Genomic DNA, 21,381 nt, shown 5'->3' with positions numbered 1-21,381 from the left:
AGGAGCAGGGCAGGGTCCAGCGCAGGCAGGCATCCATCATCCCACATAAGGGACCCCGGTGTCCCACGGCTGGGTTCTCCCCAGGGCCGTAGCAGGAGCAGCAGGTGGAGCCCAGAGCTCCGAGCCCTGAAACCTTGAAGCGGTGAACCTTGAGGCCCCGCAGCCCTGAGCCTTGAATCCCTGAAACACTGAATCTCTGACTCCCTGAATTCCTCAATCCCTGAATTCCCAAATCCCCGAATCCCGGAGCCGCGCTCAGGTGCGAGGCGCGGGCAGGGCGCCCCCTGGCGGCCCCAGGCGCGCCCCTCCCGCCCCCGGGGCGCCCCCGGCCCCCCCTCCCCCCTCCCGCCGCCGCCGCCGCCCCCCGCTCTTGAAGTTTGCAGGCGATTTCCTTTCCAGCCCGGCCTTATCTCGGCCCGCACGTTGCCGCGCGGTGACTAATAGGAGAATAACATTGTCTCGGGATAAAATAGCGCCGGGGCTGTTTACCCGCTCCATGGGGGTTCGCTATAAAAGGGCGCCGGGGACCGCCGCGCCAGCCAGACGCGCCGGGGCGCACCGAGCCGCGCCACGCAGGGCACCCGCCACAGCGCTCCGTGCTCACGCCGGGACACACTTTCTCCGCTTTTCCCTCGCCTTTTATTGATTTTTACCCCGTTTCCCCTCACTTCTTCCATCCGCCCAACGCCGCCCGCTATGGATTACTGCCACATGATCGTCTCGCTGCTCTTCGTGCTCTGCCCGGGGCTGCTGCCGGCAGGTAGGTGCCGGTCCGCTGCCGCTCGCCTCCGCCGGGACCGACCCGCGGGGGCTGCGGAGCCGCAGCGGGGCTCCGGGGAGGGCTGGCCGAGGGATGAGCGGGAGGGGATGCGCGGGTGCCTTGCCTTGCCCTGCCGCCGGTGCTGAGCTCTGCCGCTCCCTCCGCAGCCCCCGGAGCCGAGGCGGACGCCGCGCCGCCCCCCGCCGCCGCCGCGCACCGCCGCGCCCGGCGCTGCTCCTGCTCCTCGCTGATGGACGAGGAGTGCGTCTACTTCTGCCACCTCGACATCATCTGGATCAACACCCCCGAGTGAGTGCAGTGCAATGGAGGGGTTTCGGCAGCTCCCCAGCGCCGGGTTCCCCTGTGGCTAGGAAGAAAGGGAGGGAGGTGTGAAGGCGAAAATTACGAACCGCAACCCCCCTGCAGAGATGGGAAGGGAAAGAAGGAATAGTTGTTTGCAGAGTTTCTCCTACTGCTTTACCTTCCTGCTCCTACTTTTCTGGCACGTGTAGCAACGAGACTGTTCCCCAGAAGAAGGCAAGCAGGACTGGGCCACCCAGATCGGGCAGATAGCTCCTAATAGCCCTAGCACACCTGCCTGCCTAAAATCTGGGCAGCAGAATCTCCTTCGGGTGCTGCTCAGCAAAGGCTGCAGGATACTTTTCGCTATGAATCAGAATCAGATAAAATGCCAAAGGCGTGATTTGCCAGCCTGAATTTGAGCGGTTTTCTTTCTGACAAGTTAGGAGGTTGGAAGGAATGCTTTGACACCGGGTGGCTCTAGCTGCCTTTCACTGCTCTCTGCTGCAAATTAATGCATCCCACGTGTTAATAGGATTATGCACAGTATCCATTTCTATACTCTCCTCACCAAAAAGTAGTGAGCCGGAGGCTCACCTAAGGCTGCCAACACTGCAACGTTGACATTTCTTCTGCTGCTGGGTTTCCTCTGAGAGAGAATCTGTTCTTCACTTTTACTGCTTCTTTCAGTGTTGGCAGTAGCCAAAGTTCAAAGAGATGAGGTTTTATTGCTTTCTATTGCACAGGGAGGCACAACAGCCTTGTGAAATCACAATTAAAAGGTCATCATCCTTGTCAATAGCCATGCTAATGAATATGTTGCAGGATCATCAGAAGCATTTGCATGGAAACTGTGACTAACGAGGCATTCCCAATCCCACAACCTTTACTTGTGCAATCAATGCCGTTGATAAGATTGCCCAAAATACCCCATAGTGTTTTGAAGCCACAGAATTATTTAAATGACTTTCATGTTGTCTCTTTGATCATAGGAAGACTGTTCCATATGGTCTCGGCGGCCCTGCTCGACCCAGAAGATCACTGAAGGACGTGGTGCCGGAGATGCTCGCTGAACCAAGCAGCAGATGCCGATGTGCCAACCAGAAGGACAAGAAATGTCTGAACTTCTGCCAGGCAGGCAAGGATCTCTGGTGCGTCTCTTGTTGCTACTCTTTAAAAGGCAATGCATGTGAAAGGGATTGTGGTGCACTTACTCATTTTGGCACTTGCTGAGCGAATGCTCTCCCCAAAGCCTTGCCTCCTACCTGAGCGCTCCCACTTCTATGATACACACTATGGCTTGGCCCAGAAAGATTGCTTATTACATGCCTTGAGAAGTGGTTGATGAGATGCCTCACCTTGTGGACTGCAGACTTGGCGCTTTTTTTAACAGCAGCACCTTTTCCCTTTTAACAGGGCTCAGTCCACAGTGGAGAAAACCTCGCGGCACCGCATCAAAGCCGGCAGTTGCTTTGGACCCAAATGCATGAACCGACAGCTTGCTGACAGCAGGAAAATGAAGCGGTGAGTTTCTTCTCATCCCGTTGTAGTTCCCCGGAGCAGCAATAGAGAGCACAGTTCACCTGCCTTCGGGTCATCCTGGGCTTAGCTGCTGGTTTCAGCCTGACAGTCACGGAGGAATCAGTGAGGATATTCTGAGGGCTTTTCCTCATGCTCTGGGCTTTTAGCTTGTGAGGACACGGGTGCTGAGCTCAGCCCGCTGTCTGTCCTCTGCTTGCATTCAGTGCTCAGCCATGTTCCTATGGAAAAGTATGGAATACAGAAGTTTGCCTGTACTAAAGAAGACTCTTTAGTGCTCCTTTCACAAGCAGAACAGGACTTAGGGGAGCAGGCAACCTGATGATATTGAATGAGACTTAGGTCCTGGAAGTCTTAAATAATTTTTTTGAAAGCAGGACTTGCTTACTTACTTGAAAAATGCACCCATTCATTGGAAGTAGGATCAGGTTTACCTAAAAGAAACAACACAGGAGAAACATAAAAAACCACTGGAGACCTCCTGACTGGCTACTTAAGGAAGTCTAGGGCATCTATATTTGAGTGAATATTTTAATTTAATGTTTGCATTGAAATTATGAATACAACATTTCAAGTGTCTCAAGTTATCCTCGTTCTGAGGGATAGCAAACAGCAGTTTATTAGGATCCCATGGTAGAAATCTAGACTAAGGTTTATTGAAGCAAAAAGTAAGTTTTTTCACTCTACACATACATCTCCATTATCACAAGGCTAAATGTACATTTCTTGGTTTTGCAGGCTGGAGGCCATTGGGAACAGTATCAAAGCCTCCTTCAGTATCGCAAAGCTGAAGGCTGAGCTCCAGAAAGGGCGAAAGCTCAAGCACAACAGGGCGAGCAAAAGGCAAAGCGTCCGGGAGAGCCTGAAAGCATCCTAGTGGGAGATCACCAGCATCCTCCTCTGCAACGCTTGCTGACAAAGCATCGCGAAAACTGCCCTGACTCCAACATTCCTCGATGGCCAAGGGCCCCTCTGTCCCAGTGTTCGCACAGCGGAGCTAAGTGCTAAGGAAGTCCTGTATTTGGAGATATAAAGACAAAGGATTTTGTCATTTCGGAAATCAGGTGGATGGGTAGAAGGGCTGAAGGGAAATCTGCAGTAACATACATGAAAAGCCATCTGTCTGAAGAAACGTTTGAATACTGCTTCTGGAATGTTACCCATCAATTGAGCAGCTTTTGGGGTCTACAATAAAAGCATCTCGCAAGGAAGACCTCACAGATGTGCTTAGCAAGGACAGAAAGCAAGATCTGAGTGTACAAACTTCAAAGAACTCTACCTTTTGATTAAAATGCAAAAATGAAAGCCACAGTTCTACTTTAATCAGGACTTACTGCATATATACATGTCTACCTCGCATACTGTTTGTTGCACTCCTGCTAGAGTATTTTTACACCTTGTTATTGCCTTTACTAATCAGCTGCAACCCTTTGCCTTTTTTCAGACGTCTAGTTTACTTGTACAACCAGAGTTATCTGAATGTGGGTTAGGCACTCTGATTGTTTGCATAGTCAAAGTCCTTTGGCTTTGGATACCAAAGGACCCTTCAACATAAAATAAAACTTATCAAGGACACTACTAGTTTCCCATAACAAGGATATCTGGTCAGCTGAAGTTCTAATAATACAGGTTGTTGTGTCTTGCATACTACCAAAAATGCACTGAAGTGGGGATGTACCAGAGGCTCTTGCAAGATGTATTCAGGGCCTTGTTTGGTGGAAATGCATTGAGACAAAGGGTTGTTTTGAATTAAGTCAAAAGGCTAATATTGGGTGAATGTTTATAGCAGTGAATTTGTTCACATTGTTGAATTTGCAGACAAGTTGAATCTTATGTGCTTATTTTTGTCATGTATTTATATTCACACAAGTTCTTCATTATATTTACCATGTTGAATACACATTGAAGTAGGCCATATTGGTCTATGCATGTTTTATGTATTTCTGTATGAAATTGGGAAATGCTTTATGCCTATCAAGGTAAATATCTTCAGAAATAAATATTTTTAATTACTGTATTGGCTTGTTTTTCCTTAGTCTGTGGCTCTGTGGTCATGGAGGTAGGTTGCCCCACATATAAAGCTGACCCAGGTGAAACGTGTGCACATAATTGTCTTTCTGTCAGATAAGCCAGATCACAGCAATCAAAGTTTGTGCCAGATGTGAGACAGCACATGACACTTGTTCTAGCTGCAAGACTGCTCATCAAATTTCCATGGCAAACTCTCAGTTGGTCAAATTAATCTATCCTGGAGCAGTCTTCTCACGTGTATGATGTAGGTGCACTACAGCATTAAAATATGGACATTAAGGATTTGGATACGGATGAACTAGAGGGGGAAATGCACACACTGGAAAACTTGTGGGCTGTATTGAACTAGGAAATGTTACTTATTACCCTGCTATACTAAAAATTTCAGCCCATTCCATGCAAGGTAAAGATGGAGATCTTAATGGGGCCCAAGCCCAGGAAAAATCTAGATCAATAATTATCTTTTTTACATGTCTCAAAATATTGACTTAAATGGTTATACCTAGAAAGATGCTTAAAGCAAATAAATTGATTTAATAAACTTTGATCCTGGGAAAAAATAAAGCACAGGAGTTAATCCAAGGATAAAACTGAGTGGTTTGGGTTTTTTTAAAAACAGAACTTAACAAAGAAGTACAATACAAGGAGTGTGACCTAAACACAGAAGTAGTCACCATTGAAAATTTCTGAAGTTGCTCAGGATTTCTTGTCAATATTCACAATGTTGACAGGCTAAAATAATGTTTTGTTTGCACTTCTCTGCTATGTTTTAGAGCACTAATTCAGTGGGGAAATGACATTGCTGGCAGTCCTGTACTGACAGGAGTGCCTGGTCCAGGCACTGGGAAGGAGCTGGGAGCCCCTGTGCTTCTGCAGGGCAGGCTGCAGCCCCCAGAGCAATCCTTTGATCTCTGCATCACCAGCACTGACTGCTTGGGATGTGCCTGGATCACTGACCTCTGTCAGGCGTGAAGAGACCTCACTAATGCTCCCTGGTTTTCCATTTCTTGCCCTACCAGTGGTTGCCTTTGGCAGGGAAAACAAACAAGCAAGTAGCTGAGATGCTCCCTCCCACTCAGCCAAAGTGGCAGGCGAGCAGCTGGTGTGGGATGGATGCTCCTGATAGTGAAGGGGCTGCACATCAGCATCCCCATCCCAGTTGTTCCTGTTTTCTCTCCCAGGAAAGACTGTGGGGAGAGGATCAATTCTGGGAGTGGGGTAGCATTGCAGCAGTGTCTGTGCTGTTATTAAGGCTGGTTATTTGGATTTTCTGTGTGGCTGGCCTAAATGATGTTGTGGGTGGGCTTTAGTAGCCCAAATTTCTGGCTATCTGCTTAAGAGATTCTTGGGAGACCATCCTAAAAATAAACGTGTTCCTTCTAAGGTTTACTCTGTTCATGCCCAGAGTCAAAAGCTGGCCTCCATTCTCCTTTCCTTCCCAGTAAGCTGCATCTGCTGCTTAATCCTGCTGCAGCTTTGTGTAGGGATGGGCACTCTGGCCTTCTGGCCTGCCATGGGTTCAGCTTGGTCCCCAGGGCCGTGCAAAGAAAAAGCCTGAGCCTCGATGCAAAGAGCACGAAGGGCTAAGCTGCCCTGATGGCAGGGGCTTGCAGGCTTTGGGAAGAGCGGCAGGAGCTGTTTCATGCTACCCTGCTGGCTTCAGGGACCTTCTGGGGTGCAGCAAGGGTGGAAGGGGATGCATTGCTGCTTCTGCATGCCACTGTGACCCCCATTTACCTTGTGGCATTGGAGCATAAACTGCAGCCTACCCTGGTTTGCATTAATGAGCTAGACTGGAAAAGCAGAGTTCAGCAGTCTGTTTGTCTCATTGAACAAGCAACAGGGAACATAAAGCATTTTATCTTAACTCTGGCTCACATACAAGTACCAGGGTCTGTCCCAGAGGTTTGCTCCTTCTCAAAGCTCTGTGAGAGAGAGAGATTCAGTAACTTAGGCTAGAGCCCCTGGTGAGGAAAGAGAGGCTTAATATGTGCTGGGATTTATGGCACTGAACACAGAGCAGTGTAAAAGTACATTCTTACTTATAATAAACCAACTGAGTGAAAAAGTATTCTACCTGAAGCCAAAGGAAACATTGTGCTGACTGCAGAGGCAAGGCTGCAGAGTCAAAGCTCTTGGTCTTCTAACTAGCACTAATCTTAGTGCCCTGAAAAAGGGAACCTTTCATGATCATGATCTATCTCCTTTTTAAGTGAGAGGTTCTTCTAATCCAGGATGAAATTTGAGAGGCATAAAGGGAAGTGTTTAGGGAAGAGGGACACCACTTTCCAGTGTGGCCCAAAATACACCTGACATATGACTGAAATTCCATCTCACACCGAGAGCAAGGAAAAGCTCCATTCCTGAGCTGTTATCAAAGTATATCTCCCTCCGCTGATATTTCCTGGGTTCAGTATGGCCATTTCTGGAATTGGAAAGTTTCACAGGAAAAGACAACTATTCTCCAAAATTAGGCTTGCTGTACTTATTTTTATTCAATGCTGACTGTAATTCTTTCTTTCTCAGCTGGTTTATTTTCATTTTCTCTGGATAAAGGCTGTTTTGACTGTAGATCAAAACAAGGTATACAATAAAACAAAGCTTTGACGTGTGAGTCAGGCTTCAAGTCAGGAAAATGCTACAATGCTACTGAAATTCTTTCCATCTTATCTACATAATTCTGACCTAATTCTTCCAGAAATGGCAACCCTAATCTGTACCACATTATCATGAAGTGCCCCCAAATAATTCCTGCAGGATGTCCTAATGTTGCCTATAGAAGTTACCAAATACCAACCTCTTTGTTCATGCTTCCTTACATTAGGATAAATTTAGCTACCAAAACACATTTCTATATTTACAAACACAGAATGACTGGATAAACCACTGTTTGAATGCTATCTGGTGTTTACTCTTTTCACACTCAACTGTTTGCCTCTGTGTATATAAAACCATATCAATTTTTACTTGGCCTGCATCAAGGCACTATTATTAGGCTCCTTGGGTAGAAATCCAGTTTCCATCCTCAGCCAATATCTTTATTTAATGTACTGTTCTTCCTTCGTGACCTAGGAAACAAAAGGACCGACTTTTTGATTAATTAGAGGAGAATGCTTGGAAGCTGTGGTGCTAAGTGTAAGTATGCAGAGAGACAGAAAGCTGCAGATAAAGTACAAAGATAGTGGCAAGATCGTTTTTCCTGAGGTAAACATCGTGCAAACGACATTTCAGAACCGTAGCCAGAATGAGTGTTCATGTCTTTCTTTATTTTATATCTCTGATCAAATCTGAGCTAGGTGAAAAATGGTAGGGAAGCCTATTTTGCTCAATATGGTTAAACAATCAGTTGGTATGTCTTAGTGCCCGGGACAGGCTCCTCTGCTCTGATCAGGTCAAGGAGACCTGAGTTCTGCATGAAGTCCACTGGGCCAGCCAGCCAGCCAACAATTCCCTCAGCTTTAGAGGCATCACTTCTGGCAGTGCAAATGAGAACAGAATTTGACCCAGAAAGGCTTCCTTCTGTCTGATATTGCCACGCTGGGGACAAACAGACACTGGTTTGCTGATGCTAGCACAGGCCTTTAGTGGCTCTTGGTTTTCTTGGGCTGGGTTTGGATGGGTTTTGTTCATATTTGGATGGGGTTTTTTCCTCCCTGCAAGCATTTGATAGTAACAAATTAGATAAATATCACTTTGGTAAGTGATAGGGCAGTTTGCCTCTGGCTCAAAAAAGCTGCATTCAGAAATGGATGAGCCCCATGGAGTTTGTGGTTTCATTGACTTCTCCAGCTATTTTGGGGGCTATTTAGTTATTTAGAAATTAGTTCATCAACTGTAATTCAAGCCCACACTGTTGTTGTTGTTGTTGTGTTTTTCTCTCCAAGGAAAGAAAGTAAAAAAAACAACCCTAAAAGGAACTTTTTTCCTAGCTAAAGGAAAAATGTGCATTTGTGCCAGTCATCAGAGACAAATCCAACTTCTAATCTGGCAAGAAGAAAGCAGTACTGTATTTTTGGTCACATAGGTTTGATTTACATCCTCCTCTGCTTTCTCCATCTCTTTTCCCAAACACGATTTAACCCAGAACTTGATGAAGTATCCATCATGAAAAAAAAGGGAGTGCTCTAAGGACTTCTTGTGCTAAGGTAGTCACATGTATTGAATGTTTTGATGGGCAAGAGCTTCTCTTGTCATCATATCTTCCTTTCAATCCTATTGTCGCAAGAGATTGTCTTTTGTTTCGTATTTTAGTCTTCCCTTATTTCTAACGGGAGTATAAAGCAGTGATATTCACAAACTAGACAGCAAACTAAAGCAGACAGAGAAGGTGAACAAATGGTGTGTGCCTTATTCTTATCAGAAATGTGCAGGCCTTGAAGGTGTGGATTTGCCTGTGGGAGGATTTCCCTCAAGTTCCATAAACAAGCACAGAAGGAGAACCATGACATTATATGTGCTGGAGAGGTGCCTTGACAGTTCCCTGTGAGTTTTCCCCTTGTGATTGTCCCTCTCATGTCACCTCAAAGGAGACTCTCTTTCCTTGCACATGGGCTGCCCAGCACATCCATCAGGCAGTTAACCTAATTATGCAGCCAGGCAAGCAGGAATGAGAGAACCCCTGCTGCTGGAAGGAGGGATCAATGCTGGGCTGATCAATGCTCAGTGCCGATGCCAGTGCGCCCTTTGGGGGACAGGACAAGGGTGGCTGCTGTCACAAGCCACACCAGCAGCCCTGATCAGTCCTCTAGAAGGGTAAACCTCCTGTCCCACACAGCTGCAGGTTCCACATGGGGGCTGCTTGGCTTTGCCAGCTGCTCTTTCCATAGGCACCATCTCAAAATGACCCCACTGGTCTTATCAGAACCTCACAGCAGATTTTTCTGAGAAAGCATCTCAGCTGGGAGTGCTGTCCAGTCATCCCAGCTTCCCTATGGATGGACTAAACTGGCATTATTCAGGAGAGTTTGGAGGAACAGCCCTGATTTCACCAGCTGAAAGGTTTTATTGTATCAGTCATGCAGCACTAGCCTACAGCTATGAAATCCACAAACACCTCAGCAGACATCCATGTTTCTTCCATGTTTTCATAAGAAGAAAATTTTCTTAGTTTTCCCAGAAATTTTAATCCACTATCTTTCTAAAATCTTATGGCTTTTCCTGAGGACTTGGCCTGCTGTTTTTCCTTCTGGATCTCTGCTAACCATTATGTCATTCTCGGTACACATCCAGCTGGACACTTTGCAGCTATGTGCTTTCCAGTGGCTTCCAAATGTGCATTAAAGCTGTTAATTTAATTTTACTTCACCCTTAGTCTGCTTCATCATGAGCACAAGGACGTCTTTCACCTGGCTGAAAAGCAAATTGTTCATGAGCGCCGTCCTTTGCCCTGAATTGGCAATAGATTATAGATTGCTGGTTCTGGTGTTGACCCTTTAGGCAAGTCAGAAAGTTGGCTAGATATTACTATACAGTGAAAAAATGTATTCTTTGAACTAACCACTTTCTGCCCAGCAATTATTTTTCTCCAAAGATGTTCTATAAATGCCTATACATGCACAGGGTTCAACTTTCTAAGCAAGCTACAGTCTTTCCTTTATTTTTGTTTACGCAAGTATTTCTGCGCTGTCCCTGTTACCAAACACAACTTTTGTGAGCTGCTTCTGTATGAAGCTCTGATAGCAGCTATTTTTTCAGCCTGTGTTCCCTGAATGTCTGAAGAACCATGAAATGTGATTAAGGGATCTAAGTTCATATGTGCTTTAAAACAACCTGCATATGTGAAATTCCTGGAACAGTTTGCACTTCCACTGGATATTCTTTGGTGGCCCACATTATAAATTAACTAAACTGGTGGTTATACACAGAAAGTAGATTGGAAAAAAAAGTTGCAAAATGTCAGCATAGGAAAGTTCAGGATTGAGTCCCACCTCATAGCAGATAAGAAAGGTACTGTTCTTATAAGAATGTGATTGTATAAATACATTATCAGGTGTACGTGATCAGGTACATCAGGGGAAATTCAAGGCATTAATCAATCTGGCATGTGTGCTTGTAGGCAGCAAATGTGTGCACATGCAATGTAGGGTATTGCAATGAAGGTCTTTTCAATGTTGTACAACACATTTTGGATCTACTCCCCATTGTCAGAAGAATCCAGAATCAAAGGGCTCTCTGCCTTGATATCTGTCTTTTTTATTGCCACTTAAACTATCAGAGTTCTCGTCAGTATAGCCAAATTCCATAGGTGTCCTTGCAAAGGATGCTTTGCAAAGTGTGCAGCTGCTCTTAGCACCTGCACCAGGCACTGCTACACAGAATGGCTGCTTTTGCTCAAGCTTCTCATCTGTTCAAATCAGCTCTTGCTGTTAACGTGGAATTATTTTTACCATGAGGTCTGCAAGGAGAGAGTATATTTTCCCTCAGTTTTCCCTCTCTGGATGGACAGCACAGTTGGGAAGCTCTGAATGGTTTATGGACTAATTAAAGACAGACCACAGGTTTTGGTTGTTTTTTGTTTTTTTGTTTTTTTTTTTTTTTTTTTTTTTTTCTTTTTCCCTTCTTTTTGCTGCATTCCAGTTCATTTAGCTGCTCAGCAGGGATTTGACAGGGACATTGTTAAGGAGACAAAGAACCTGTGGTTGGGGTGACATTAGTGTGCTAAGAGATGCCTCCTTTTCAGCTGACAGCCCAACCAAATTGGATCAGGTATCAGAAAGACTGATGGAACACTGGAGGACATGAAATATTTAGCAAATGAGTGACCTGCACATCCTACCTGGCCCTGGCTACAGCTACAACTTTGCAAGGGAGCTGATGCAGAACTAGCCTTCTCTCTCCACCTGACAAGCTCAAACATCTGATAAATTACCAGAACTAATTGTTGCCTGACAAGCCTTTGATCCCTGGAAGAGTCAATTTATAAATGATGAGCTCTTTTTACGTGCCACCACTGATGAAGCTGTTGAAATAGCTATAAAATCAATAATCCCTGCTGTCTGGCTATCCTTTAGTTTTCTTCCATTTATTCAGGAGACAGTTCAAAGTGCCTGCAAATGCTCATTTCCGTCTCTTCTGAGCACCCTGCCCAGAGAACGTCAGGCATTGCTGCAGAAATGAGGCTTGGGAAAGGGAAAGCATCTGAGAAGCAGGTCAGTCCAGATGAACACTGAGTAGGAAGCAGGACAGTCCCCAGCTCTTACTCTCAGCCCCTTGGGACAGTCCCTCCAGGAAGAGAAAACTGTTAAAAACGAGGGCAGAAAGGCAAAGTGGGAAACTTCTGGATGATAAGCAGCATGGTAGGAAATGGCAGCATCTTAAAGGTGACAGTGCAATAGGAATCACAGTTATGGCTCTGAGTGTCCAGCCTCTACAGGGAGCCCAGCTGGTCTGTTTCTGAGGACTTGCTGCCTCTGCCAGAGACAGAGCTCCCCACTGCCAGCACACATGTTCTTCACCTGCTGCCTTCTGGTTACAGCACAGCAGAGAGCTGGGGTACAAAATTCTGCATGGCCTCAGCTGCATGTGGCCAAAAGTGGCCAGAGTCCACCGTACTCAGCAATGATTTTACTTTATGGTTGTGTTCAGTGCAAAGCTGGCTCTGCTGATCTGAAGGAACAAGTCAGTGTTTACCCAAATAGAGTCCCTATGGGCAGGATCTCATGTACAGAATTTGGTCCCAGACCTATTCTGCAAGAGCGTGTCATGATCGCCACACGATAGAGAATCCCATGAAATCTCATCCTGGGGCTATTAGAGCAGGTTGCTGATTCTTTTACAGCAGACCCCTTTAAAGAGCAGTCAGGATGCTCCAGAGGCCATATTTCTCTTGTGCAACCATTTGACAGCTTCTTTTTCATTTCTGATGAGAACCACTAACCAGAAAAATGAAACACCACTACCCAAGCACGTGCACAAGGGTGGATCTACAGGAAGTATTGGCTGATGTTTCATTTTCCATTCTTCCCTGGAAGCTTGTACACAAATATGAGGTTTTGTTAAGAGGCTCTGTGTGGTTACTCCAAAGCCCTCTGTGGCCTGGTCACCAAGGTTTGTCCTCACCACAGGCAGAAGAGGTGCTTCCCAAGAGTGAAATTCCCCTCTGGTGTCCTCCAGGCTGAGGAAGACTTGGACTGGGTCACAGGATCAGTTATGGAAAGGAATAACTGAGACATTATTAACTTTAACTAGATATTACTGAATGAATGAAATGGCTTATATAGTGAAATCCTACTTTTGTCCAGGCAAATATTTCAGTGTCTTCCTGAATGTGGAAATTCTCCAGACCTTCAGCCTGTAGTATCATGCAGGTGATCCATAGGGAATCCCTTCTCCAGGCCACAAGGCCTCAGGGCTAGGAAACTTGGGCTGGATGATGTCTCTAATCACCATGTGTTCTAGGGAACTACATCTGGAAGAGGCAACAAGACAGAGGTGAGAGTGGTGCCAGAGGGAAATAAGAGGGAAGAGGCTCAATCTGTAAAGCCTCTTGTAGCAAGTGCCTTTCTGACACTAAGGGTCCCATGAAGCTCCCAGCAAAGAGCTGCTTTCCAAAATGGGAAGGGCCACAGTAACGCACCAAGATGAGCAGAGCAGGGTGATCAGTTCAAAGTTCTCAGCCTAGTGTTAATTTAGTGCCAGTTCAACAGGGAACAATTTATTCTCAGGGTGCTATTCATCCTGAAGTACCATTATGCTTCCCAGCAGAGTACAGGGTTTAGAAGCAGATATATTCTCAGATTAGCATCCAATAAGATGCAATGAAGGTGGAGCAAAGGAGAGTGCAGCAAAGGACAGGTACAGGCAGTCTAATTTTATTAGAAATGGTTAAATGCAAAAGCCTAGGGGATCTTCTCTAAGGAAATGAGATTGTTCCCAAGACATTATGCCACGTGTAAATGATAAAAGAGGTGGGTGTGAGCTCAGAGGACAGGTTGACATGGAGAGGCCAGAAATAGGATGGTGGGAAAAATATGCAGGTAGCATCTACTGTCAATCCTCATGGAGTAGCATTTGAGGGATGGAACCATACTAAACAGAGGGAAATGTATTCAGTATCTAATTTGCTTAAGAGAATACAAAATTCTCACAGAAGAATAGCAGGGCAGCTATTTACCAATTGTTTACCCATAGATATGTTCCTTGAGGCAAGCAGGTACAAGATTCACTGTATGAGAGCTTTGTAATAAACTGAAGGTGTGGTAAAGAAAATAGCATAAAGGAAGCTCTTGGGAGGAGAAGCTCATCATCTTAAGCTGAGTTTCTAGAATGAGCCTAATTACCATGAATCAGCTCTAGGTTATCCTGAGGAGGTAGCAAATCAGAGGGAGGAAAGAAGCAGGATGGAAGCTAGGCTGAGGAGAATTTGATTCCCATGAAATGTTGAATGAGGCTAGCTCCTGCAGCCTGGCCTACTACCCTCACATAGCTGGGCTGACTCAAGAGGAAAAGATTACCAGTTTCAACTATCATACTGACAAAAGAAAAAAAAAATAAATTCTTCATGCTCTTTTCTGACTTAGTCAGCTGTTGAAAAAAATTTTCACACCCAGATGTTATTTATATCTCTTCCAGGACAATTTTTCGTTGGGAAATCTCCTCTGAAAAAAAGAAAGGGGAAGCGTAGGCTAACTCAAGGAAAAATTTCAAGAATTGTATTACCAGAAAAGAGAATCTTAGTGTAGTTTAAAAGGATGTAGAAACAGCACTGAGGCTATTGGTTTCAATAGTTTTGGAGTGCATGCCAGGATATCACTGTAGATCAGTTCTCACTGTACTCACTCCCAGTTTGAAGAAACCTTGTGAATGAATTCCATGTGTGACTCCCATCAGAAAGCTGGATCATTTAGACAGCACTGGGATTCCTTGACAGAGCTGGTTTAAGACTATTTCTCAGTTTGAGTTTGACTGTTGAGAAAGTCAGGAGGGGTCAGCTGAAGTTTCTTTATGATATATCAAACATATAGAAAGGAACAGGTCCCAGCCCACAGTGCTCTACCCTGAAACCCATAGGTGACATCAGTGAATAGCTATGCCATCTTTGAGCCAGGTGGGCACTGAGTCAAACCTAATGAAGTGGCTTTCTGTGCTGGAGAGAGAGAACAAAGTTGTGAAATGGGGCTACCCTGACTTGCACTGATTTCTCAGAAATGTTTGACAGCAGAGGGTATTGCCTGATGCAAAAAAAAAAAAACCAACCTAATGGCAAAAAAAATGTTCTCCTTGGGTCTCTAAATTCACAGCAAATCATATGTGAGATGTGTGTCTACTGTTCCTTTGGGTAAGCTGAAATATTGTTTTTCTCTTCACTGGATCAAGATATAGGTATCTTCTAAATTGATTTTGACTTTCACTGCAGATTAAAACAAGGGAAAGGAAAATAAGCTCTCTTTTTCACTCTTACGAACAGCTACACACAGACTTTTGTTGACTTGTCTCCTAATCCAGAGACCTGTATCCAGCTGCAAAGATGGCGCCAGCTTAGCTTATCTCCTCCTTGATTAATGAGAAGATTTACCTGGTAGAGATGCTGCTCTCAAGTTAGCTCCTGTTTGTGTTTCACAGCATTGCAATGGCACAAAAAGCTCTGCTGAGGTACAGGGAACTCTGCTACTCCTTGCTGGTAGTTTTTGTTGGAAAGGCTGAGGCAGCATCTGTGGACTTGAATGAAGAGTGACAGTGAGGATGGCACTGGCTAGAAGTGACTTTACTGGTCCAGCATCAGCTTCCAACACATCCTGGGTAAGGGGTGGCAGCTAAAGGCAACAGAAGGTGGTTAGAGGGATAAAAGACATGGTCAGCATTCACATCCAACCAGCCCAACTTCTGTCTCAGCACTCTCGCTGCTCAGAGTGACCCCGAGATGCGTTAGAAAGTCTTTTCCCAGCCCGGCACTTGAAGGACTCAGAGCTCTTCATTTCTCGGTCTCAAGGTTGTTTATTGTATCTTATCTATAAAATTCTTTCTCCTGCCCTGCCGAGGTCTGTCCAGCAGGACAGACAGAGGCACTCTGCCTGCCCCGGGGCGGTGTTATCTTTTTATACTAAAAATTGCGCGTACAATGTTTACAATTACTTTCCAATACCTATCACCTATGTTAGACAGTGAGCTCCTACTCTAAGCCAATCTAAAAGTGCCACCATCACAGCAGAAGATGGAGGCCAAGAGGAAGAAGGAGAAAGGCTGGACACGCCCAGATCCCTCCATCTTGCCCCCTGAACCCCCATTCTAAAAACCCCAAAAAATCTATTTTTCACCCCATGATAAATAAACTATCATTCTACTAAACTTTTGTGACTTGTAATTCTTCATATAAAGGTTGGTAATTGTTTTTTCCAAGGGCTAAATCAAAGACACAGGGGTCTTGGGCTCTGTGCCAAGGTCTCTGAGCTCCCTGGGCAGGGGCTCGAGTCCTCCAGGGCAGCCAGAGGAATTTCCTGGGCTCCGACACTTCTGCAATGTTCGATACCATGGGAAAGAGAGAAGAAAAAAGTAGACAGGGATGGTGTGGATGTGTAGAAAAAAGTAGACAGGGATTCCAGATGTGTTATGCGATGTCCAAGGTGCTTGAGGTACATGCTAGCAGTAAATGCTGGAACTGAAGCATCTGCCCCCATTGTATTCTTCAAGCCCAATTGACATCAGCGGGACTGAGACCTGTGGAAAATAATACCACAGATGGCTTTTCATATGGCCTTCAAGAATTCATTAAACTAGGGTTTAAACAAAATCATGGGGAGAGCTAGATAGACCCAGTCCCACTGTTAATGCTCCCAGTGAAATGAAAAATTGCTAAGAATTTATGTCACTTTTTCCCAGCTGCTGTACCAAGCCTTGCATACTTGTCTGAGTAATGCCAGCATTTTTTCAGTGTTGTTACATGTCTGTTTCCAAGTTTATTGATTTATCTTTCAAGAACCTAATTCTGCAAACACATTCAGTTTGCCATTTAATTCCATATACTAACAAGTGAGAGGGGTAGTCAATTAAATTGAAAGGGAGATTTCAGTCTTCAGCCTTGGCCCCTAAATGCCTGCACTAACACCTCAGATGCATATCAACATTGTTTTTTCTGGTAATATTTCAGTCAAAAAGCCTGGTTTGGACTAATTTGCTTGAAAAATCTGATTTCAAGTTCTTATTCTTCCCACATGGTTTCCCTGGGTTGCGTCTCAAAAGACACACTTCACTATGTCATTTTGCATTCAGACATAAGTGAAAATTGATGTGCAAAGTTGAGTGAACTGAAACACCTCTGTGCTGCACCTCCAACATGCAGCACTGTTAAGGGAAAGAGAGAACTGGTGAGAAATGGGCACTATCATAAAAGAAAGATTTCAGTACACAGCCCTTAATTTGGAACAAAGTAATGCTGACATAAGACATAAAAATGTTTTCCATTGTGAATCAGGTGCCTTGGCCAAGCCTGGAAAGAACTGAATTCTTTCTCTCTTTATGTTTGAAAATGAAAAAATGTACTGTTATCAGGACTTGACATAAAAATAGACGGGTTTTATTTAATGTGTCAGCTCTCGCTTCTTTTACAGCTCTGCAGAATTCTGAGTGTGTTTTTTCTGACTTGCTAACTAAGTTTCCAGTGCAAATGAGTTACAACTCAAGGACTTGATATTCGAGGCTTCGAAAATTTTGCAATTTTGTGGTATATGAATGCACCATCTGTTCTTCCTAATAAGTAGCTATTTTTAAATTGTATTTTGTTTGGTTTCTGCTGTCCTTTGATGGAGGGTGTATGAAACAGCTTAGTAAATTCTGACACATCAGACAGAAATAACTTCAAAAGAGTATTGATGCATGTTTCTCTCTAAATACAGGAGTACTCAGCCACATTGATTTATTCATATTGTGTGTTGTTTAGCAGATATTGACACATTTACAAGGCATAGAATTCATTTTCAGTGGTTTATTTAACAGAACTGGTGCATTTCAAATAAAATATTTGTATAAGGTATTTGATCTTCTAAGAAATTAATTTTAAAAAAGATGCCTCAAAATTTGGGTTTCAAAACATTTTTCTGATTTTTGTAATGAAATGGAAAAAACAGGCCTTTGTCTACTCAGACCCCCTCCTATGTCATTAGTTTTCTGTACATTCTTTTGTTCTTATTTTCCTCTTTGCTTCCAGTCATTAAATGGTTAAATGTGGGGAGAAGAGAAGAAAAGAGGAAGAAAAGTTGAGAGCAGAGAAAGGAGAAAATTTTCATTCCTGGTTTGTTGTTAAAAATAGGACAGCTCGTTACTATTATCATCTCCCTTGTTGCAATTACTGGTGTGGCAACAGCAAGTTTTTAGAGAACTGATAGGGAAAAGTCACTGTATTGCTGCCATGCCTCAAGGACTCTACTCCTATTTTAGGCTGCCTTGATAATTTTACCTAAATAGGTAAGCTTGATTTGAAATAGCTATGTAAAATTCAGCTTTTTGAAGAACTGAATTTTCAGAGAAAATTAGACAAACTAAGGATTCAGTCTTGCCTCTCCCTGTTTCTCAGCTGGCTTTCTCTCTCTTTCTTTAGGAAGGCACAATTGCTCCCCTACTGCATCCTTCATCTTGTGCCTTGTCCATACATGGCAGCAGGATTCCACACAGAGATTCCACAGAGAGGGAAAGTCCTTGCCCTCAGGTCCTCAGGGACACCAACAATCAGTAGGAGCTGCAGGTAGCCCACCACACCAGCCATGGGACCTGCCCAGGTCACTCTCTGGGGACATCAGAGGAATGGGAATTGTGTGGAGGAATGAACTGACAGAGCTCAGAGAACTGGAGAAGTGAGGCAGGGATGCAACACACCCATCTACACATCCAGCTGCAGCACTGATGGGAACCAGAGAGGAGGAACTTGGGAAAATTAGGGCACAGAGCATCTATCTTTCTCCAGCTTGCCTGGAATATGTCCGTTTCCTACTTAGCCTGCCATTTCACAGTTGGGACTTTTTCACAGTGCTCTTTTCAAAAGAAAACAGGTCTGGCCCCTCAGGGAGACTTGCCAGAGTCCGGCCACAAGTGCTCCCCTCTAGCTGGTCTCTCTTTCTCTCTCTCTCTCTCTCTCTTTCTCTCTCTTTCTCTCTTCCAGCTATCCATCTCTTGGTTTTAATGAACTGAAGCCATAACAAAGTCCAGACAACACAAGGGCAATTCAGGACTGGATTTCTTTCAACAGTGCTAATTCCTCTGGCCTTTACAGGGGCATTGAACCAGAAACACACCAAATGGGTAGAGGGTAAAACAACCCAAACAAACAAGTAGGGGAAACAAACTGGAAGGTTAAAGAAAAGATAATCTGTGCCTATTCTTGGGAATGTAGAGTGTTTTCTTCCATCTCAATTCACCCCATAGCCAGGCAGGTCAGAACTGCTAGTACTGGGTAGCTCACCTATGAAAACAAATATTCTCTTGTTGGATAAAGTGCCACACTGTTGATATCCAATGCCTTTTCAGGTTTTAAGGCTCTCCAGAACAAGTAAAAATCAACCAGGCTAATTAGGATGTGCAAGTCTTTTATCTTGGTTGTGTTTTGTGTACTAGTGTACATATAAGAAAGCAGGACCTCCAGGAGGATGTATGAACATGAGACAGAGAGAGAGAGAGAGACACAGAGAGAGAAAGAGAGAGAGAGACAGAGACAGAGAGAGAGAAGAGATGAGCATGTGAATGTGCAACAGGCAAAGAAATGTGTCTATGTGAGCAACAGAGACCAAGAAGCCATTTCTTATCACTGAAGATATGTTAGAAGATTTGCTCTTTTAAAGAATGACCAGGATGAGACTACCCATTAAGAAATAACAATAAAAGGGCATTTAACTTCAATGACTCATTCTACTGAGCTATATAAATCATGTTGCCTGTGCAAGACTCAATCTGGAAATGATGACGAGAGATAACAGATAAGAGCAAAAATCAGCAGCTTCTGCAAAGTGATACTCAGGTCTGCAGATGTCCTTCCCAGCTGGAAGTCCAGCATACCAAGTGACACTGCATGTGCTGCAGGAGGTGCTGTCTTACCCAGAGGAAAAATGCCACCTAACACAGCACAAGTTGAGATACAGCAGCTACCATGCTCTATCTGCCTGTGTGCAGCAGCTCCTGGCTCCCACCGAACCCAAAGCTGACCAGAAATAAAAGCTGCCATCTCTTATGGACACCAGTCGTAAAATACAGTGACTCACATAACACTGGCCCTGCTAGGTGCTGCTCAAAATCTGGCCAGCCTTTGGCAGCCCTGTGGCAGGTTGCCTGCTGCTGCAGGGCATTATCTTCAGGCTACTCATAATTTTTGGACAAGAACTGACTCAGTGTTCAGATATGCCTCTGTAATCTGTAGGAAATCTGTCTTGCCTGAGATCATCAATGCAGGCTACAGAGTCTGACAAAGAGCCCTTGGGGCAACAGTTTAACTCTCTCAGTTCAGCTGGGACCCAACATAGTATCATGTAAGGAAATTATTTCTAATGCCACTCTCGGGTTTCCATTGTACTTTCCTGCCAAAAGAGGGGTCATCTGGTTGTACAGGCAGAGATTGCTGTGTAAAGATCAGTTTTTTGGAAAACAGCACAACTCTTCACTGGTGAAAAGTCCTAGTGTCCTTCCCTGCACATAGTCCAAATTTATCTGGACACAATCCTTAATATCATGTTCTAGGAGACTCTGCCAAAGCAGGGAGGCTGGTCTAGGTGACTTCCAGTGGTCCCTTCCAACCTTGCCCATTTCATGACTCTTTGACTGTGAGATTGCCTATGGACTCTTTTATAAGCCTCTAAATCCAGGGAGCCTCCATGCAAAACTGTAGGATACAAAAAACTAAAATCACTTTATTGCAGTGCAAGTCAACAGCTCAACAAGGGGTCTAATTTCACAGGCAGGAGGATTCCTTGAGGCCACTTACTACATTTCTGGAAGACATGCACTGACCAAGAAAAAACCAAAACCCTCAAAACATAGGAAGGAAGCTCTTTCTAGAATGAAATACACTGTTTTGATGCACCTGAAATTGGTAGGAAAAAGTCAATCAGAGCTCAGAGAATCACCAAGGCAAAACAGCATCCTTGTACTTACTGAGGAAAACCAACCAAGATGTTTACTGCTTTGTTTCTAGCAGTGAGTGTTTTTTACATTGATAAAATCTTTATTCAAGGGCATATGCCAGAACTGTGACCTCCATGACACTCCAGTTTTACACATTGTGTACTGACAGAGGTCTGCACTAGCAGGGTGAAAAAATAAAGCTTTACTTACACAGCCACAAGTTCCTACACAGCTGGCTCAGATGGATGGTACCACAAAAATGTAAGGGCTTCAGCAAGGGAGACTCAGATGTGTTTCTCTTCACTGCTTCTCCAGAATGTGTTTGATGACCATGTCCCAGATGTGTTTCCACTGAAAAACTGGGGCTAGTTGAAGGCCCAGCTATTTCCTTGCCTCTGGCTGTCTGAAGTGAAGGTGACAAATTCACTGTGCCAACCAGGGGAGATGGAAGGCTGCTTATTGTCAGGACAGGTTTGGGATGTGCTGGGAAGACAACTCCTAACAACTTCCTCCAATCAGGAGCCTCAAAGCCAAAACTCTTCTTGTTTAGGAAGTGAGGAGGTATAGCTTTTGGTTTTATTTCCTTTATTATGCAACAGAGATCTGATTCTCCACTAAAAAAATCCCGAATTTTACTTTGTTGAAATGCTGCTGTGAAATGGAAACCAGCACTGTCAAGAAGATGCACAGAGCATGTACCTAAGCACAAACACATG

The 21,381-nt window shown here is 44.5% G+C and overlaps 1 protein-coding gene across 1 annotated transcript; it reads left to right on the top strand.

The window, feature by feature from the left end:
• Positions 1–449: 449 nt before the first annotated feature.
• Positions 450–4,590, top strand: EDN1 (endothelin 1). Its single transcript, XM_058028262.1, has 5 exons — positions 450–760; positions 928–1,069; positions 2,053–2,211; positions 2,477–2,584; positions 3,338–4,590. The coding sequence occupies exons 1-5, from the start codon at positions 697–699 to the stop codon at positions 3,474–3,476; spliced, it is 612 nt and encodes a 203-aa protein (XP_057884245.1). The 5' UTR covers positions 450–696; the 3' UTR covers positions 3,477–4,590.
• The last annotated feature ends 16,791 nt before the right edge of the window (positions 4,591–21,381 follow it).

Source organism: Melospiza georgiana, chromosome 1, assembly GCF_028018845.1.
Source record: "Melospiza georgiana isolate bMelGeo1 chromosome 1, bMelGeo1.pri, whole genome shotgun sequence".
NCBI classification, from domain to species: Eukaryota; Metazoa; Chordata; class Aves; order Passeriformes; family Passerellidae; genus Melospiza; species Melospiza georgiana.
This window is presented reverse-complemented; position numbering and strand designations above follow the sequence as displayed.

Excerpts from the sequence above, each read along its gene's own strand:
- EDN1 (XM_058028262.1), top strand. The coding sequence starts at position 697 with ATGGATTACTGCCACATGATCGTCTCGCTGCTCTTCGTGCTCTGCCCG. Across the intron at positions 761-927 it reads CCCGGGGCTGCTGCCGGCAG|CCCCCGGAGCCGAGGCGGAC; the intron begins GTAGGTGCCGGT and ends CTCCCTCCGCAG. Across the intron at positions 2,212-2,476 it reads CAGGCAGGCAAGGATCTCTG|GGCTCAGTCCACAGTGGAGA; the intron begins GTGCGTCTCTTG and ends CCCTTTTAACAG.